The 20,291-nt window shown below is 50.2% G+C and overlaps 1 protein-coding gene across 1 annotated transcript in view; it reads right to left on the bottom strand.

The window, feature by feature from the left end:
• Nucleotides 1–20,059, bottom strand: part of LOC124043262 (polypeptide N-acetylgalactosaminyltransferase 4-like) — a 49,826-nt gene extending 29,767 nt beyond the window's left edge. Inside the window, 3 exon segments of the mRNA XM_046361647.1 lie at nt 10,129–10,298; nt 11,846–12,301; nt 19,496–20,059. Of these exon segments, the coding sequence (XP_046217603.1) occupies nt 10,129–10,298; nt 11,846–12,234 (559 nt within the window). The 5' untranslated portion in view covers nt 12,235–12,301; nt 19,496–20,059.
• Between the last annotated feature and the right edge of the window lie 232 nt (nt 20,060–20,291).

The raw sequence follows: 20,291 nt of genomic DNA, 5'->3' as shown, positions 1-20,291 counted from the left end.
ATGCACTACCCTCTCTCTCTCTCATGCACTACCCTCTCTCTCTCTCTCGCTCATGCACTACCCTCTCTCTCGCTCATGCACTACCCTCTCTCTCTCGCTCATGCACTACCCTCTCTCTCTCTCTCGCTCATGAACTACCCTCTCTCTCTCTCTCTCGCTCGTGCACTACCCTCTCTCTCTCTCTCGCTCGTGCACTACCCTCTCTCTCTCATGCACTACCCTCTCTCTCTCTCTCTCGCTCGTGAACTACCCTCTCTCTCTCTCTCTCTCGCTCGTGCACTACCCTCTCTCTCTCTCTCTCGCTCGTGCACTACCCTCTCTCTCTCTCTCTCGCTCGTGCACTACCCTCTCTCTCTCTCTCTCGCTCGTGCACTACCCTCTCTCTCGCTCATGCACTACCCTCTCTCTCTCGCACATGCACTACCCTCTCTCTCGCACATGCACTACCCTCTCTCTCTCGCACATGCACTACCCTCTCTCTCTCTCTCTCTCTCGCTCATGCACTACCCTCTCTCTCTCTCATGCACTACCCTCTCCCTCTCTCTCGCTCATGCACTACCCTCTCTCTCTCTCGCTCATGCACTACCCTCTCTCTCGCTCGTGCACTACCCTCTCTCTCTCTCGCTCGTGCACTACCCTCTCTCTCTCTCGCTCGTGCACTACCCTCTCTCTCTCTCGCTCGTGCACTACCCTCTCTCTCTCTCGCTCGTGCACTACCCTCTCTCTCTCTCGCTCGTGCACTACCCTCTCTCTCGCTCGTGCACTACCCTCTCTCTCGCTCTCGCTCGTGCACTACCCTCTCTCTCGCTCGTGCACTACCCTCTCTCTCGCTCGTGCACTACCCTCTCTCTCGCTCGTGCACTACCCTCTCTCTCGCTCGTGCACTACCCTCTCTCGCTCGTGCACTACCCTCTCTCTCGCTCTCGCTCGTGCACTACCCTCTCTCTCTCGCTCGTGCACTACCCTCTCTCTCTCTCATGCACTACCCTCTCTCTCTCTCTCGCTCATGCACTACCCTCTCTCTCTCTCGCTCATGCACTACCCTCTCTCTCTCTCGCTCATGCACTACCCTCTCTCTCTCTCTCGCTCATGCACTACCCTCTCTCTCGCTCGTGCACTACCCTCTCTCTCGCTCGTGCACTACCCTCTCTCTCGCTCGTGCACTACCCTCTCTCTCGCTCGTGCACTACCCTCTCTCTCGCTCGTGCACTACCCTCTCTCTCGCTCGTGCACTACCCTCTCTCTCTCTCGCTCGTGCACTACCCTCTCTCTCTCTCTCGTGCACTACCCTCTCTCTCTCTCTCGCTCGTGCACTACCCTCTCTCTCTCTCTCGCTCGCGCACTACCCTCTCTCTCTCTCGCTCGCGCACTACCCTCTCTCTCTCTCGCTCGCGCACTACCCTCTCTCTCTCTCTCGCTCGTGCACTACCCTCTCTCTCTCTCGCTCGTGCACTACCCTCTCTCTCGCTCGTGCACTACCCTCTCTCTCGCTCGTGCACTACCCTCTCTCTCGCTCGTGCACTACCCTCTCTCTCGCTCGTGCACTACCCTCTCTCTCGCTCGTGCACTACCCTCTCGCTCGTGCACTACCCTCTCGCTCGTGCACTACCCTCTCTCTCTCGCTCATGCACTACCCTCTCTCTCTCGCTCATGCACTACCCTCTCTCTCTCGCTCATGCACTACCCTCTCTCTCTCGCTCATGCACTACCCTCTCTCTCTCGCTCATGCACTACCCTCTCTCTCTCGCTCATGCACTACCCTCTCTCTCTCGCTCATGCACTACCCTCTCGCTCATGCACTACCCTCTCGCTCATGCACTACCCTCTCGCTCTCGCTCATGCACTACCCTCTCGCTCATGCACTACCCTCTCTCTCTCGCTCTACCCTCTCTCATGCACTCTCTCTCGCTCTGCACTACCCTCTCTCTCGCTCGTGCACTACCCTCTCTCTCGCTCGTGCACTACCCTCTCTCTGCTCACTACCCTCTCTCTCGCTCGTGCACTACCCTCTCTCTCTCGCACTACCCTCTCTCTCTCGCACTACCCTCTCTCTCTCGCACTACCCTCTCTCTCTCGCACTACCCTCTCTCGCTCTCTCACTACCCTCTCTCTCTCTCGCACTACCCTCTCTCTCTCGCACTACCCTCTCTCTCTCGCACTACCCTCTCTCTCGCACTACCCTCTCTCTCGCACTACCTCTCTCTCTCGCTCGCTCATGCACTACCCTCTCTCAATCATGCACTACCCTCTCTCTCGCTCGCTCATGCACTACCCTCTCTCTCTCTCTCTCTCTCTCTCTCTCTCTCTCTCTCTCTCTCGCTCGCTCATGCACTACCCTCTCTCTCTCTCGCTCGTGCACTACCCTCTCTCTCGCTCGCTCGTGCACTACCCTCTCTCTCGCTCGCTCATGCACTACCCTCTCTCAATCATGCACTACCCTCTCTCTCTCTCTCGCTCGCTCATGCACTACCCTCTCTCTCTCTCGCTCGTGCACTACCCTCTCTCTCGCTCACGCGTGCACTACCCTCTCTCTCGCTCGCTCGTGCACTACCCTCTCTCTCGCTCGCTCGTGCACTACCCTCTCTCTCGCTCGCTCGTGCACTACCCTCTCGCTCGCTCGCGCACTACCCTCTCGCTCGCTCGCTCGTGCACTACCCTCTCGCTCGCTCGTGCACTACCCTCTCTCGCTCGTGCACTACCCTCTCTCTCTCTCGCTCGTGCACTACCCTCTCTCTCTCTCGCTCGTGCACTACCCTCTCTCTCTCGCTCGTGCACTACCCTCTCTCTCTCGCTCGTGCACTACCCTCTCTCTCGCTCGTGCACTACCCTCTCTCTCGCACTACCCTCTCTCTCGCACTACCCTCTCTCTCGCTCGCTCATGCACTACCCTCTCTCTCTCTCTCTCTCTCTCTCTCTCGCTCGCTCGTGCACTACCCTCTCTCTCTCTCGCTCGTGCACTACCCTCTCTCTCTCTCGCTCGTGCACTACCCTCTCTCTCGCTCGCTCGTGCACTACCCTCTCTCTCGCTCGCTCGTGCACTACCCTCTCTCTCGCTCGTGCACTACCCTCTCTCTCTCTCGCTCGTGCACTACCCTCTCTCTCTCTCTCGCTCGTGCACTACCCTCTCTCTCTCTCTCGTGCACTACCCTCTCTCTCTCTCTCGCTCGTGCACTACCCTCTCTCTCTCTCTCGCTCGCGCACTACCCTCTCTCTCTCTCGCTCGCGCACTACCCTCTCTCTCGCTCGCGCACTACCCTCTCTCTCTCTCGCTCGTGCACTACCCTCTCTCTCGCTCGTGCACTACCCTCTCTCTCGCTCGTGCACTACCCTCTCTCTCGCTCGTGCACTACCCTCTCTCTCGCTCGTTCACTACCCTCTCTCTCGCTCGTGCACTACCCTCTCGCTCGTGCACTACCCTCTCTCTCTCGCTCATGCACTACCCTCTCTCTCTCGCTCATGCACTACCCTCTCTCTCTCGCTCATGCACTACCCTCTCTCTCTCGCTCATGCACTACCCTCTCTCTCTCGCTCATGCACTACCCTCTCTCTCTCGCTCATGCACTACCCTCTCGCTCATGCACTACCCTCTCGCTCATGCACTACCCTCTCGCTCTCGCTCATGCACTACCCTCTCGCTCATGCACTACCCTCTCTCTCTCGCACTACCCTCTCTCTCTCGCACTACCCTCTCTCTCTCGCACTACCCTCTCTCTCTCGCACTACCCTCTCTCTCGCTCGTGCACTACCCTCTCTCTCGCTCGTGCACTACCCTCTCTCTCTCGCACTACCCTCTCTCTCTCGCACTACCCTCTCTCTCTCGCACTACCCTCTCTCTCTCGCACTACCCTCTCTCTCTCGCACTACCCTCTCTCTCTCGCACTACCCTCTCTCGCACTACCCTCTCTCTCGCACTACCCTCTCTCTCTCGCTCGCTCATGCACTACCCTCTCTCAATCATGCACTACCCTCTCTCTCGCTCGCTCATGCACTACCCTCTCTCTCTCTCTCTCTCTCTCTCTCTCTCTCTCTCGCTCGCTCATGCACTACCCTCTCTCTCGCTCGCTCATGCACTACCCTCTCTCTCGCTCGCGCGTGCACTACCCTCTCTCTCGCTCGCTCATGCACTACCCTCTGTCAATCATGCACTACCCTCTCTCTCTCTCTCGCTCGCTCATGCACTACCCTCTCTCTCTCTCGCTCGTGCACTACCCTCTCTCTCGCTCGCGCGTGCACTACCCTCTCTCTCGCTCGCTCGTGCACTACCCTCTCTCTCGCTCGCTCGTGCACTACCCTCTCTCTCGCTCGCTCGTGCACTACCCTCTCGCTCGCTCGCTCGTGCACTACCCTCTCGCTCGCTCGCTCGTGCACTACCCTCTCGCTCGCTCGCTCGTGCACTACCCTCTCTCTCTCGTGCACTACCCTCTCTCTCTCTCGCTCGTGCACTACCCTCTCTCTCTCTCGCTCGTGCACTACCCTCTCTCTCTCGCTCGTGCACTACCCTCTCTCTCTCTCTCGTGCACTACCTCTCTCTCGCTCGTGCACTACCCTCTCTCTCGCTCGTGCACTACCCTCTCTCTCGCACTACCCTCTCTCTCTCGCACTACCCTCTCTCTCGCTCGCTCATGCACTACCCTCTCTCTCTCTCTCTCTCTCTCTCTCTCGCTCGCTCGTGCACTACCCTCTCTCTCTCTCGCTCGTGCACTACCCTCTCTCTCTCTCGCTCGTGCACTACCCTCTCTCTCGCTCGCTCGTGCACTACCCTCTCTCTCGCTCGCTCGTGCACTACCCTCTCTCTCGCTCGCTCGTGCACTACCCTCTCGCTCGCTCGCTCGTGCACTACCCTCTCTCTCGCTCGCTCGTGCACTACCCTCTCGCTCGCTCGCTCGTGCACTACCCTCTCTCTCTCTCGCTCGTGCACTACCCTCTCTCTCTCTCGCTCGTGCACTACCCTCTCTCTCTCTCGCTCGTGCACTACCCTCTCTCTCTCGCTCGTGCACTACCCTCTCTCTCACTCGTGCACTACCCTCTCTCTCGCTCGTGCACTACCCTCTCTCTCGCACTACCCTCTCTCTCGCACTACCCTCTCTCTCGCTCGTGCACTACCCTCTCTCTCGCTCGTGCACTACCCTCTCTCTCTCGCTCGTGCACTACCCTCTCTCTCTCGCTCGTGCACTACCCTCTCTCTCTCGCTCGTGCACTACCCTCTCTCACTCGTGCACTACCCTCTCTCTCGCTCGTGCACTACCCTCTCTCTCGCACTACCCTCTCTCTCGCTCGTGCACTACCCTCTCTCTCGCTCGTGCACTACCCTCTCTCTCTCGCTCGTGCACTACCCTCTCTCTCTCGCTCGTGCACTACCCTCTCTCTCTCGCTTGTGCACTACCCTCTCTCGCTCGTGCACTACCCTCTCTCGCTCGTGCACTACCCTCTCTCGCTCGTGCACTACCCTCTCTCTCGCTCGTGCACTACCCTCTCTCTCGCTCGTGCACTACCCTCTCTCTCGCTCGTGCACTACCCTCTCTCTCGCTCGTGCACTACCCTCTCTCTCGCTCGTGCACTACCCTCTCTCTCGCTCGTGCACTACCCTCTCTCTCGCTCGTGCACTACCCTCTCTCTCGCTCGTGCACTACCCTCTCTCTCGCTCGTGCACTACCCTCTCTCTCGCTCGTGCACTACCCTCTCTCTCGCTCGTGCACTACCCTCTCTCTCGCTCGTGCACTACCCTCTCTCTCGCTCGTGCACTACCCTCTCTCTCGCTCGTGCACTACCCTCTCTCTCTCGCTCGTGCACTACCCTCTCTCTCGCTCGTGCACTACCCTCTCTCTCTCGCACTACCCTCTCTCTCTCTCTCGCTCGTGCACTACCCTCTCTCTCTCGCTCGTGCACTACCCTCTCTCGCTCATGCACTACCCTCTCTCTCTCTCGCTCATGCACTACCCTCTCTCGCTCATGCACTACCCTCTCTCTCTCTCGCTCGTGCACTACCCTCTCTCGCTCGTGCACTACCCTCTCTCGCTCGTGCACTACCCTCTCTCTCTCTCTCGCTCGTGCACTACCCTCTCTCTCTCTCTCGCTCGTGCACTACCCTCTCTCTCTCTCTCGCTCGTGCACTACCCTCTCTCTCTCGCTCGTGCACTACCCTCTCTCGCTCGTGCACTACTCTCTCTCGCTCGTGCACTACCCTCTCTCTCGCTCGTGCACTACCCTCTCTCTCGCTCATGCACTACCCTCTCTCTCGCTCTGCACTCTCTCTCATGCACTACCCTCTCTCTCGCTCATGCACTACCCTCTCTCTCGCTCATGCACTACCCTCTCTCTCGCTCATGCACTACCCTCTCTCTCGCTCATGCACTACCCTCTCTCTCGCTCATGCACTACCCTCTCTCTCGCTCATGCACTACCCTCTCTCTCTCTCTCTCTCGCTCATGCACTACCCTACTAGCTCATGCACTATCCTCTCTCTCTCTCGCTCATGCACTACCCTCTCTCTCTCTCTCGCTCATGCACTACCCTCTCTCTCTCTCTCGCTCATGCACTACCCTCTCTCTCTCTCTCGCTCATGCACTACCCTCTCTCTCTCTCTCGCTCATGCACTACCCTCTCTCTCTCTCTCTCTCTCTCTCTCGCTCATGCACTACCCTCTCTCTCTCTCTCTCTCTCGCTCATGCACTACCCTCTCTCTCTCTCTCTCTCGCTCATGCACTACCCTCTCTCTCTCTCTCTCGCTCATGCACTACCCTCTCTCTCTCTCTCGCTCATGCACTACCCTCTCTCTCTCTCTCGCTCATGCACTACCCTCTCTCGCTCATGCACTACCCTCTCTCTCTCTCGCTCATGCACTACCCTCTCTCTCTCGCTCATGCACTACCCTCTCTCGCTCACCCTCTCTCGCTCATGCACTACCCTCTCTCTCTCTCTCTCGCTCATGCACTACCCTCTCTCTCTCTCTCTCTCTCTCTCTCGCTCATGCACTACCCTCTCTCTCTCTCTCTCTCTCGCTCATGCACTACCCTCTCTCTCTCTCTCGCTCATGCACTACCCTCTCTCTCTCTCTCGCTCATGCACTACCCTCTCTCTCTCTCTCTCGCTCATGCACTACCCTCTCTCTCTCTCTCTCTCTCTCTCTCTCGCTCATGCACTACCCTCTCTCGCTCATGCACTACCCTCTCTCTCTCTCTCTCGCTCATGCACTACCCTCTCTCTCTCTCGCTCATGCACTACCCTCTCTCTCTCTCTCGCTCATGCACTACCCTCTCTCTCTCTCTCGCTCATGCACTACCCTCTCTCTCTCTCTCGCTCGCTCATGCACTACCCTCTCTCTCTCGCTCGCTCATGCACTACCCTCTCTCTCTCTCTCGCTCATGCACTCCTCTCTCTCTCTCTCTCTCGCTCGCTCATGCACTACCCTCTCTCTCTCGCTCGCTCATGCACTACCCTCTCTCTCTCTCGCTCGCTCATGCACTACCCTCTCTCTCTCTCGCTCGCTCATGCACTACCCTCTCTCTCTCTCGCTCGCTCATGCACTACCCCTCTCTCTCTCGCTCGCTCATGCACTACCTCTCTCTCTCTCTCGCTCGCTCATGCACTACCCTCTCTCTCTCTCTCGCTCGCTCATGCACTCGCCCTCTCTCTCTCTCTCGCTCGCTCATGCACTACCCCCTCTCTCTCTCGCTCGCTCTCTCTCTCTCTCTCGCTCATGCACTACCCCTCTCTCTCGCTCGCTCATGCACTACCCTCTCTCTCTCATGCACTACCCTCACTCTCTCTCTCTCGCTCGCTCATGCACTACCGCTCATCTCTCTCTCTCGCTCATGCACTACCTCTCTCTCTCTCATGCACTCGCACTACCCTCTCTCTCTCTCGCTCGCTCATGCACTACCTCTCTCTCTCGCTCATCTACCCTCTCTCTCTCTCTCTCGCTCATGCACTACCCTCTCTCTCTCTCTCGCTCATGCACTACCCTCTCTCTCTCTCTCGCTCATGCACTACCCTCTCTCTCTCGCTCATGCACTACCCTCTCTCGCTCATGCACTACCCCTCTCTCTCTCTCTCGCTCATGCACTACCCTCTCTCTCTCGCTCATGCACTACCCTCTCTCTCTCTCGCTCATGCACTACCCGCTCTCTCTCTCTCGCACCCGCTCTCTCTCTCTCGCTCATGCACTCTCTCTCTCTCTCGCTCATGCACTACCCTCTCTCTCTCTCTCGCTCATGCACTACCCTCTCTCTCTCTCTCGCTCATGCACTACCCTCTCTCTCTCTCTCTCGCTCATGCACTACCCTCTCTCTCTCTCTCGCTCATGCACTACCCTCTCTCTCTCGCTCATGCACTACCTCTCTCTCTCTCTCTCATGCACTACCCTCTCTCTCTCATGCTCATGCACTACCTCTCTCTCTCGCTCGCTCATGCACTACCCTCTCTCTCTCATGCACTACCCTCTCTCTCTCTCGCTCGCTCATGCACTACCCTCTCTCTCGCTCGCTCATGCACTACCGCTCATGCACTCTCTCTCGCTCGCTCATGCACTACCCTCTCTCTCTCTCTCGCTCGCTCATGCACTACCCTCTCTCTCTCTCTCGCTCGCTCATGCACTACCCTCTCTCTCTCTCTCGCTCGCTCATGCACTACCCTCTCTCTCTCTCTCGCCCATGCACTACCCTCTCTCTCTCTCGCTCGCTCATGCACTACCCTCTCTCGCTCATGCACTACCCCCTCTCTCTCTCGCTCATGCACTACTCTCTCTCTCTCTCTCATGCACTACCCTCTCTCTCGCTCGCTCATGCACTACCCCTCTCTCTCTCTCGCTCATGCACTACCCTCTCTCTCTCTCTCTCTCTCGCTCATGCACTACTCCTCGCTCATGCACTACCCTCTCTCGCTCGCTCATGCACTACCCCTCTCTCTCTCTCGCTCGCTCATGCACTACCCTCTCTCTCTCGCTCGCTCATGCACTACCCTCTCTCTCTCTCGCTCGCTCATGGACTACCCTCTCTCGCTCATGCACTACCCTCTCTCTCTCTCTCGCTCGCTCATGCACTACCCTCTCTCTCTCTCTCGCTCGCTCATGCACTACCCTCTCTCTCTCTCTCGCTCATGCACTCTCTCTCTCTCTCTCGCTCATGCACTACCCTCTCTCTCTCTCTCTCGCTCATGCACTACCCTCTCTCTCTCTCTCTCGCTCATGCACTACCCTCTCTCTCTCTCTCTCTCGCTCATGCACTACCCTCTCTCTCTCTCTCTCGCTCATGCACTACCCTCTCTCTCTCTCTCTCTCGCTCATGCACTACCTCTCTCTCTCTCTCTCTCTCGCTCATGCACTACCCTCTCTCTCGCTCGCTCATGCACTACCCGCTCTCTCTCGCTCATGCACTCTCGCCGCACTACCCGCTCTCTCGCTCATGCACTACCCGCTCTCTCTCGCTCATGCACTACCCGCTCTCTCTCGCTCATGCACTACCCGCTCTCTCTCGCTCATGCACTACCCGCTCTCTCATGCACTACCCGCTCTCTCATGCACTACCCGCTCTCTCTCGCTCATGCACTACCCGCTCTCTCTCGCTCATGCACTACCCGCTCTCTCTCGCTCATGCACTACCCGCTCTCTCTCGCTCATGCACTACCCGCTCTCTCTCGCTCATGCACTACCCGCTCTCTCTCGCTCATGCACTACCCGCTCTCTCTCGCTCATGCACTACCCGCTCTCTCTCGCTCATGCACTACCCGCTCTCTCTCGCTCATGCACTACCCGCTCTCTCTCGCTCATGCACTACCCGCTCTCTCTCGCTCATGCACTACCCGCTCTCTCTCGCTCATGCACTACCCGCTCTCTCTCGCTCATGCACTACCCGCTCTCTCTCGCTCATGCACTACCCGCTCTCTCTCGCTCATGCACTACCCGCTCTCTCTCGCTCATGCACTACCCGCTCTCTCTCGCTCATGCACTACCCGCTCTCTCTCGCTCATGCACTACCCGCTCTCTCTCGCTCATGCACTACCCGCTCTCTCTCGCTCATGCACTACCCGCTCTCTCTCGCTCATGCACTACCCGCTCTCTCTCGCTCATGCACTACCCTTCTCTCCAAAATAAATCTTAAAATCAGGCAAAGCCAGTTTCATGCTCTGTCTCACCTCGGTCACTAAAGTCATCTATGAGGATGATCTCTCTAAGGAGGACAGCGGGTGTGCTCTCCAGAACACTGTGGATGGTCCTGAGCAGGGTGGACCAGGCCTCGTTGTAGAACGCTATGATCACTGACGTGGTCGGCAGACGGCGGTAGTCAAACTTCTTAGCTCTGCATCTGTACTCAAATGAGAGAGTTGTTGTTAGGAGGATCAGGTTATAAACTGACTGCAAGACTGACCACACAATCAGTGGCTCATTGGAGAGTTGTTTGAGAGTTGCTTTGGTCAGTGCAGGAGAGGAGCATTTGGTGTCATTCCTGTTGGGAGCTGTGGAGGCAGAAATGTTAAGGGAAAGAAATCACACCGATGTCCCACATGCCTGAGCAGTGCTCATGTAGAGACGAAAGAAAGAAAAAAAAGAAAAGCCAGTCAGGGAAGTAGGCTACTCTCTGTAAAGTTATGGACACAGACAGCTCGTATGCCTTACAAAAGGATCATGGCCTCACTCCAAGCTGACCGCAAGCCCAGACAGATTCAGGGTTTATTGGAAGCTGACAGTTTAGCCCAGACAGATTCAGTGTTTATTGGAAGCTGACAGTTTAGCCCAGACAGATTCAGTGTTTATTGGAAGCTGACAGTGAGCCCAGACAGATTCAGTGTTTATTGGAAGCTGACAGTGAGCCCAGACAGATTCAGTGTTTATTGGAAGCTGACAGTGAGCCCAGACAGATTCAGTGTTTATTGGAAGCTGACAGTGAGCCCAGACAGATTCAGTGTTTTTGGAATTGAGCCCAGACAGATTCAGTGTTTATTGGAAGCTGACAGTGAGCCCAGACAGATTCAGTGTTTATTGGAAGCTGACAGTGAGCCCAGACAGATTCAGTGTTTATTGGAAGCTGACAGTGAGCCCAGACAGATTCAGTGTTTATTGGAAGCTGACAGTGAGCCCAGACAGATTCAGTGTTTATTGGAAGCTGACAGTGAGCCCAGACAGATTCAGTGTTTATTGGAAGCTGACAGTGAGCCCAGACAGATTCAGTGTTTATTGGAAGCTGACAGTGAGCCCAGACAGATTCAGTGTTTATTGGAAGCTGACAGTGAGCCCAGACAGATTCAGTGTTTATTGAAGCTGACAGTGAGCCAGACAGACAGACAGATTCAGTGTTTATTGGAAGCTGACAGTGAGCCCAGACAGATTCAGTGTTTATTGGAAGCTGACAGTGAGCCCAGACAGATTCAGTGTTTATTGGAAGCTGACAGTGAGCCCAGACAGATTCAGCGGTTATTGGAAGCTGACAGTGAGCCTAGACAGATTCAGCGGTTATTGGAAGCTGACAGTGAGCCCAGACAGATTCAGCGTTTATTGGAAGCTGACAGTGAGCCCAGACAGATTCAGTGTTTATTGGAAGCTGACTGTATGCCAACAGTATGTTTCTGCAATCAGTAACAGATGTTTACTGGTCTAAACTACTGGTCCAGATGAATTACATTTATGACATTTTAGTCATTTAGTAGACACTCTTATCAAAAGTTACAGGAGCAATTAGGGTTAATTGCCTTGATCAAGGACACAGATTTGTCACCTAATCGGCTCGGGACTGAAACTAGCGCCCGTTCGGTTACTGGCTCAACGATCTTAACTGCTAGGCTACCTGATTGTACTGCTGGGAGGGGCGGGGCTCTCTATGCCCTGTGTTGAGATGAAGATCATTTGGCTACTCACTCTTTCATCCTGCTGTCCTTGATGTGTCGGTGCAGGGAGATCTTATCACTAACAAAGATATTAATAGCGTATCTCTCCACGCTGTCCTCTTCCTGCTTCCTCTCCTCCGGGCTGAGGTTCAGCCTGGTAGCCTGGCCCCACTCCCCGTGCGCGTTGGCGTCCGCTGGCGCCTTCACGTACACGGGCCTGGCCAGCTGCTCACCTCCCTGCTCCTCCACACGGGAGAAGTGCCTGACCAGCAGGTTGCGGCCCCCTCCGTCCTCCCCTCCATCGGCCCCTATGGAGGAGGCGGTGGAGCGGGCTAGGAGAATGTAGCCCAGCCATAGCACCCACAGCAGGAAGAAGGTCTTTGCTAGGAAGCCCAGCTTCCGGGACCAACGCACCCTCATCGCCCCCAGCAACCAGTCACGTGGAGTCTCACCAACTGCCACTCAAGAGTGCCCAGGCCACACAGCTCTGTGGAAAACACAACAAACAGCAAGGAGGGCTGAGAAAAGGTTTAGGTCCAGTTTGAAGTTTGGCCTACGATGAAAGTATTAGATACCTTGAGCTGAGTTATAAGTGGATCCATGACAGTGAACCATTAGACCTAAACCACTTAAAAACAGGCTGTACTAGGAACTACCAGGTGAACAAAAAGGAGAGCAGTCGTAGTTCATTCAAAAATCCATCCGGTTTATTACAAGTTGCAACAGGGAGACACCTAAAGCGCAGAAGCAGAGAAAATGTCTAACTGGCCTCTTGGAGACTGGACCTTCACATCCTATTAAGAGCACACCAAATGCTGTGGAAACACTAGCCTGAGAGGCTTGTAGGAAGAGAACTAAAAAGGCAGTGACTTTGTCAGCTGCTACAGAATCAGTGTTCATAGAATGTCATCAATAGGACAGTGAATAATCAGTGTGTCCTCGGTCTATGTACCTCCAGTCTGGCGTCAACCACTATCAACAGATATGAAAATAATCCAGAACAAGTCTGGCGACCATCAACCTGCACCTTGAGTGTTACAAATAGAACACTGGAAATGCTGTATTACAGAAAGTCCAACACTGTTGATTACTCTAAATTATCATCTTAAATATTTCCATTACAACAGCTGAATAATACTGATTATAACAAGTTATGCATAACTGTGATAGAAATCATTATGACAGTGGAGGTTGGGGACAGGCCTATCTGTTGATTAAAAATATGTTGATTCATTAAAATTATCACTCAGAGCATTCCACATGACAACAAGATTTGATTAAACACAAAACGCTTAAAGGCTAATGATTTTATGCTAATTTCATTCCACTCCGTGGCAGCGCTAATGCTTGACAGAGACGTATGTTTACTGCTAAATGAGAAAACACTGCTAATGATGCCGCTCAAATTGACTGACAAATTCAGGGCTAAATGGGAGCTGAAATTAAATAGAAATAGCAAAGATCACTGGTGGAATTATAGGCTGCTACGCTGTGTGTTGAGATGTTTCAACATGTAACTTTTTGGGCGACCTGACCAAATTTACGAGTTGTATCTGTAATTCTCAGTGAAAGCAAGTCTAAGAAGAGGTAGATCTGTTCTATTTCTATGCTTCCCGTTCTTCAGTTTTATACACCAGCTTCAAACAGCTGAAAATACAATATGTTTTGTTATGGAAATAATATTTCACAGTGGTTTAGATGGTACAATGATTCTCTACACTGTTTTGTCACAAACTGAATTGAGGCAAACGAATAGAATCTTAGCTACCAGGAAATGGCGGAGCGATTTCTGTACATTGCATCTTTAATCAAATCCAACATTTTATACAGGAAACAACACATATTGTACACCCTAGATGGTTTTGGAAAAAAATGGTTCCAAAAGGGTTCTCTGGCTGTCCTGATGTGAGAACCCTTTCCACAGAGGGTTCTACATGGAACCCAAAAAGGTTCTTCAAAGGGTTCTCCAATGGGGACAGCCAGAGAACCCTTTTGGAACCATTTTTTCAAAGCGTACTATATAGCCAAGGTTCTCTAAGGTGATAGGGTTAAGCAACAGTCTAGGCCTAATGTTGTTCTAATGTTCTTCTAGTAGTAACAACATGTAGGCTTAGATACAGTCAGATAGCTCAACTCAAAAGACAGGCATACCAGAGGCGAATCAAAGAGGGCAGATACTGCTAAACCCGTCGCCAGCATTACTGTCATTGAGTGTAATCACAGTATTAATATTTCAGCAGGGATACTCAGTACAGCAGCAGTGACTGACTGAGGCTTTAGACAGTAACTTCCACACGCTTTAATCCACTCTGTACCTTTCCACTCCGAAAATAGCCTACATGTGATGTGTTCCATTCACACACACATTCCAGCGTTCTACTCGAGCATTGAGATTTTTTCCATTATCAAGACTAGACTGCTTTACTATAACGTCGTAAATTTAAAAATATTCAATATTTGATCTTGACAGGGAAATTCTGAGAGGATGGCAAGAATGTTACCCCCTAAATAGATTTTTATATGATAGGCCTAAGCCAAAACATTGTCAGCTTGATGTGCGCTGCAGCATTGCTAAGTCACAAAGCATGAGTCTCCATTTCAGTTCTTCGAGGCATTACCAGGCCCATGCCTCTTTCTTCGAGGCCTGGGGTTACAAAATAGAGAACGCTACTAAACAAAACCTCCTTTATATTAGCAGGCCATCACAACTTCCTCCCACTGAATCTGATAGCCCTTGGTGTGTCTGGGGAGGGAGGGATTCGGACCAGCAGCCTAACAGCAGGCTTAGGGAGAAGATCTGCCTCCTCTTTGGAGTAAGACTGTGGGAGTTCTGAAAAATCCAAAACAAGTAGGACTAAGCCACCAGCTACAGGAGGCTTTGGGTCCACCATCGCTTGCTGGCTACACAGTAGTGTACAGTAGGCTATAGAAACTATACAGTAGGCTATAGAGACTATAGAGTAGTGTACCGTAGGCTATAGAGACTATACAGTAGGCTATAGAGACTATACAGTAGTGTACAGTAGACTATAGAGTAGTGTACCGTAGGCTATAGAGACTATACAGTAGTGTACAGTAGGCTATAGAGACTATACAGTAGTGTACAGTAGACTATAGAGTAGTGTACCGTAGGCTATAGAGACTATACAGTAGTGTACAGTAGACTATAGAGTAGTGTACCGTAGGCTATAGAGACTATACAGTAGTGTACAGTAGGCTATAGAGACTATACAGTAGTGTACAGTAGACTATAGAGTAGTGTACAGTAGGCTATAGAGCCTATACAGTAGGCTATAGAGACTATACAGTAGTGTACAGTAGACTATAGAGTAGTGTACCGTAGGCTATAGAGACTATACAGTAGTGTACAGTAGGCTATAGAGACTATACAGTAGTGTACAGTAGACTATAGAGTAGTGTACCGTAGGCTATAGAGACTACAGAGTAGTGTACAGTAGACTATACAGACTATAGAGTAGTGTACAGTAGGCTATAGAGACTATACAGTAGGCTATAGAGACTATACAGTAGTGTACAGTAGGCTATAGAGACAATACAGTAGTGTACAGTAGGCTATAGAGACTATACAGTAGTGTACAATAGGCTATAGAGACTATACAGTAGTGTACAGTAGGCTATAGAGACTATACAGTAGTGTACAGTAGACTATAGTGTAGTGTACAGTAGACTATAGTGTAGTGTACAGTAGGCTATAGTGTAGTGTACAGTAGGCTATAGAGTAGTGTACAGTAGGCTATAGAGTGTAGTGTACAGTAGGCTATAGAGTGTAGTGTACAGTAGGCTATAGAGTGTAGTGTACAGTAGGCTATAGAGTGTAGTGTACAGTAGGCTATAGAGTGTAGTGTACAGTAGGCTATAGAGTGTAGTGTACAGTAGGCTATAGAGTAGTGTACAGTAGGCTATAGAGACTAGAGTAGTGTACAGTAGGCTATAGAGACTAGAGTAGTGTACAGTAGGCTATAGAGTAGTGTACAGTAGACTATAGAGTAGTGTACAGTAGACTATAGAGTAGTGTACAGTAGGCTATAGAGACTAGAGTAGTGTACAGTAGGCTATAGAGTAGTGTACAGTAGGCTATAGAGTAGTTTACAGTACGGTATATAGACTAGAGTAGTGTATAGTAGGCTATAGAGTAATGTACAGTAGGCTATAGAGTTGTGTACAGTAGGCTATAGAGTTTAGTGTACAGTAGACTATAGAGTGTAGTGTACAGTAGACTATAGAGTAGTGTACAGTAGGCTATAGAGTTTAGTGTACAGGAGGCTATAGAGTTTAGTGTACAGGAGGCTATAGAGTAGTGTACAGTAGACTATAGAGTAGTGTACAGTAGGATATAAAGACTATGGAGTAGTGTACAGTAGGCTATAGAGTAGTGTACAGTAGGCTATAGAGTAGTGTACAGTAGGCTATAGAGTAGTGTACAGTAGGCTATAGAGTAGTGTACAGTAGGCTGTAGAGTAGTGTACAGTAGGCTGTAGAGTAGTGTACAGTAGGCTGTAGAGTAGTGTACAGTAGGAAATAGAGACAATGGAGTTGTGTACAGTAGGATATACAGTAGTGTACAGTAGGCTATAGAGACTATAGAGTTGTGTACAGTAGGCTATAGAGTAGTGTACAGTAGGCTATAGAGTAGTGTGCAGTAGGCTATAGAGTAGTGTGCAGTAGGCTATAGAGTAGTGTACAGTAGGAAATAGAGACAATGGAGTTGTGTACAGTAGGATATAGAGTAGTGTACAGTAGGCTATAGAGACTATAGAGTTGTGTACAGTAGGCTATAGAGTTGTGTACAGTAGGCTATAGAGTAGTGTGCAGTAGACAGAGTAGTGTACAATAGGCTATAGTGTTTAGTGTACAGTAGACTATAGAGTTTAGTGTACAGTAGGCTATAGGCAGTAGTGTACAGTAGGCTATAGAGTTTAATGTACAGTAGGCTATAGAGTTTAATGTACAGTAGGCTATAGAGTTTAGTGTACAGTAGGCTATAGAGTTTAGTGTACAGTAGGCTATAGAGTAGTGTACAGTAGGCTATAGAGTAGTGTACAGTAGGCTATAGAGTAGTGTACAGTAGGCTATAGAGTAGTGTACAGTAGGCTATAGAGTTTAGTGTACAGTAGACTATAGAGACTAGAGTAGTGTACAGTAGACTATAGAGTAGTGTACAGTAGGATAGAGACAATGGAGTAGTGTACAGTAGGATATACAGTAGTGTACAGTAGGCTGTAGAGACTATAGAGTTGTGTACAGTAGGCTATACAGTAGTGTACAGTAGACAATAGAGTAGTGTACAATAGGATAGTGTTTACTGTACAGTAGACTATAGACACTAGAGTAGTGTACAGTAGGCTATAGAGTTTAGTGTACAGTAGGCTATAGAGTTTAGTGTACAGTAGGCTATAAAGTTTAGTGTACAGTAGGCTATAGAGACTAGAGTAGTGTACAGTAGGCTATAGAGTAGTGTACAGTAGGCTATAGAGTTTAGTGTACAGTAGACTATAGAGTTGTGTACAGTAGACTATAGAGTTGTGTACAGTAGACTATAGAGTTGTGTACAGTAGACTATAGAGTTGTGTACAGTAGACTATAGAGTTTAGTGTACAGTAGGCTATAGAGTTTAGTGTACAGTAGGCTATAGAGACTAGAGTAGTGTACAGTAGACTATAGAGTAGTGTACAGTAGACTATAGAGTTTAGTGTACAGTAGGCTATAGAGTTTAGTGTACAGTAGGCTATAGAGACTAGAGTAGTGTACAGTAGACTATAGAGTAGTGTACAGTAGGCTATAGAGACTAGAGTAGTGTACAGTAGACTATAGAGTTTAGTGTACAGTAGACTATAGCCATCTGGAGAAGGACTTTAATCCAGCCATAATCTTGTATTGTTTTGTGTGGTGGAATGAATTCTGCTGCTATGCACAAACCAGTTGGGCTAGAACCAGTTGGGCTAGAACCAGTTGGGCTAGCCTAGCCCTAGAATAATGTTCCAACATAATTATCATCAGCCTCTTCTCTACTCTATTCGCACACCACTAGGAATGGATGTAGCCAATGTCTTCATCTGCAACAGCTAAGGAGAAGAAACATCTCCCTGACATTGACAGAGAGCTAGCGTAATCTACAAGGATGTTAAAGTACAAACACGGAACAGGGCTGCGCTTTTGCTGTGACATCCATCTCAGAGACCAGTCAAACAAGTTGCACTGACAACAGTAACTGCAAGTTAGAAAATAGGTGTGAGTACATTCCTACACACTGTGTGATTGACACACATACTGTGTGATTGTATCTGTGTCACTGAATGGTATACTGAATGGTACAGTGATTGGATTGGTACACTGCAGATGAACAGCTAGACAACCTGAAACATGAGGGCCAATATGTGAGAGTTTACTCGCTGTTAATTTATTTCCACAATGGAAATAAGTCTGACTTGTTTGTGATATCCCTGTCACGTTTTTAAAATGTATATACGGTGTGTGTGTTTTCAACCAGCAAATAAAAATCAACCTTCAGCACTGAAAAACCCATGACAAAATAGGTACTAGTACATTCTGTATTTTACCATGATGTTATCAGTGTCACTGAATGGTGTAGGTTAAAGTTGCCCCCCCCCCCCCCCCTCCCCCAACATTAATCTTGGGTCAGTTTTGCATTTACCCCCATAATGGTTAGAATGGGGGGAGGGGATGCTGATCCTTGATTTGTACCTATGGGAAACTCCTCCTCCCCCCCGGAGTGTCACTGGTACACCAGAGAGGAACAGTTGGCCAGCTTCAACTACAAGTGCCAACAGGCTTATGTGAGCATTTACTCGGTGTAAACATTCAGCATTGAAAAACATCCCTCAATGACACAAACAACTCCTCAGTGATTACGCTAGACCTACACATTGTAGTAAGACCGACGGCTGGCCGTATCAAACAGTATCAGGAGGTTGATAAGTGTTATATAAAATGTATTTCACAGACCTCCATCACACTGACGCAAATAGACTATAGCCTACAGGGAAAGCTTGTAGTTCAGCTTCAGCCTACTTTCTCTTTAATAGAAAGTGATGCATTTTGCATGCTGTTGACTCAAACTCTAAAATGATAACTGATGTCTTCTTGTATGTTGACAGGTTTAGTTTAGTTATTGTTTTCCCAGATGTTAAGGTTGTGGTCTGAGTGCAGGGAGTGAGCAGAAGATCCATCTTCAGCAATCAGCATGACTACCTTTTGTTCCAACAGACGGTTTGTTACAAAATAACATTAGTAAAAGTTATTTGCATGGACATGGGTTAGGTTAGCCTAGTTCAGCTGTCAAATTGGAATTACTAACGTTAACTAACTAGCTATATTAACTAGCTATCAGAGCTGAGAGATAGTTATCTAATCAGAGACTCAAACGTTAGCTTGTTATACACCTGACGTTCGCTAGCGTATTACTCACTTGGAGCTGGTTGCCCAGCCAGTCATTTTCGAGAACAAGAGACTTACGCATCAACTAACGTTAGCCACGTTTAGCAAAACGTCCTGTCGCAAAAGAGAAAGCGATCTATCTGCTAGCCAGCTGACGGACCTCCTTGATAGTTAGCTCTGGTCCAGGGCGACCATTGGTGCTAAATTACCTTGCTTGATAGATTACACCTGATTAGCCAAGTGTGCAAGTTAATATAATTCTTACCTTATCATTCCACTGCATTCCGTGTTCTTAGAAACTGCTCAGGGTTTTCTCTAGTTTGCATCTGTCTTCTAGCTCTGACTACAGCTGTCAGTAAGCACAAGGCACAACCACGTCCTCTCCACGTTGATGAGCGCTGGCTAGCTGGGGATGTCACTTTTACGTTCTGGAATTTAGGAAGCCAGCTCTTGTTTTCACTCGATTTCAATGGAAGCTTCTTCAAGCTGTGTACTCAATTAGATACCAGACTAAATGTAGGCGTACTGGAAAATATGTTTTACTTTAAAACCGCTTGTTATTCCAGAAATTCAGGTTTGCTGATTGAGCAAGTGTAGTTGGTTGGTCACCAGGAAGTTAGAGCTAAACATAAAAATAAATTAAAAACACGTGAGCATAGCATTGCGGGGAAAAATAATATTTCATTTTATAAAACGTGATATCCACTTGTAACACATTTTCTGTCATAAATAATACATAAAAATGTAGCTAATTGATCTTATATATATAGTGTGTGTGTTTGGCGTTATGTGACACTTTACCAGTTAATCCATATCTCTAATAGTGTGTGTATATATATTACTGTTCAAAAGTTTGGGTTCACTTAGAAATGTCCTTTTTTTAAATTAAAGCAACATTTTTTTGTCCATTAAAATAACATCAAATTGATCAGAAACACAGTGAAGGAAAAGCAGCCAACAAGTGCTCAGCTATCATCAAGGCTGTCACGTCTACTCCTCCTCTCTGGCAGTCGTTGTCGCCAGGTTATTCATTACCACACCTGTCACCATCGTTACGTGCG

The sequence above is a fragment of the Oncorhynchus gorbuscha genome, linkage group LG09, assembly GCF_021184085.1.
Source record: "Oncorhynchus gorbuscha isolate QuinsamMale2020 ecotype Even-year linkage group LG09, OgorEven_v1.0, whole genome shotgun sequence".
NCBI lineage: Eukaryota > Metazoa > Chordata > Actinopteri > Salmoniformes > Salmonidae > Oncorhynchus > Oncorhynchus gorbuscha.
This window is presented reverse-complemented; position numbering and strand designations above follow the sequence as displayed.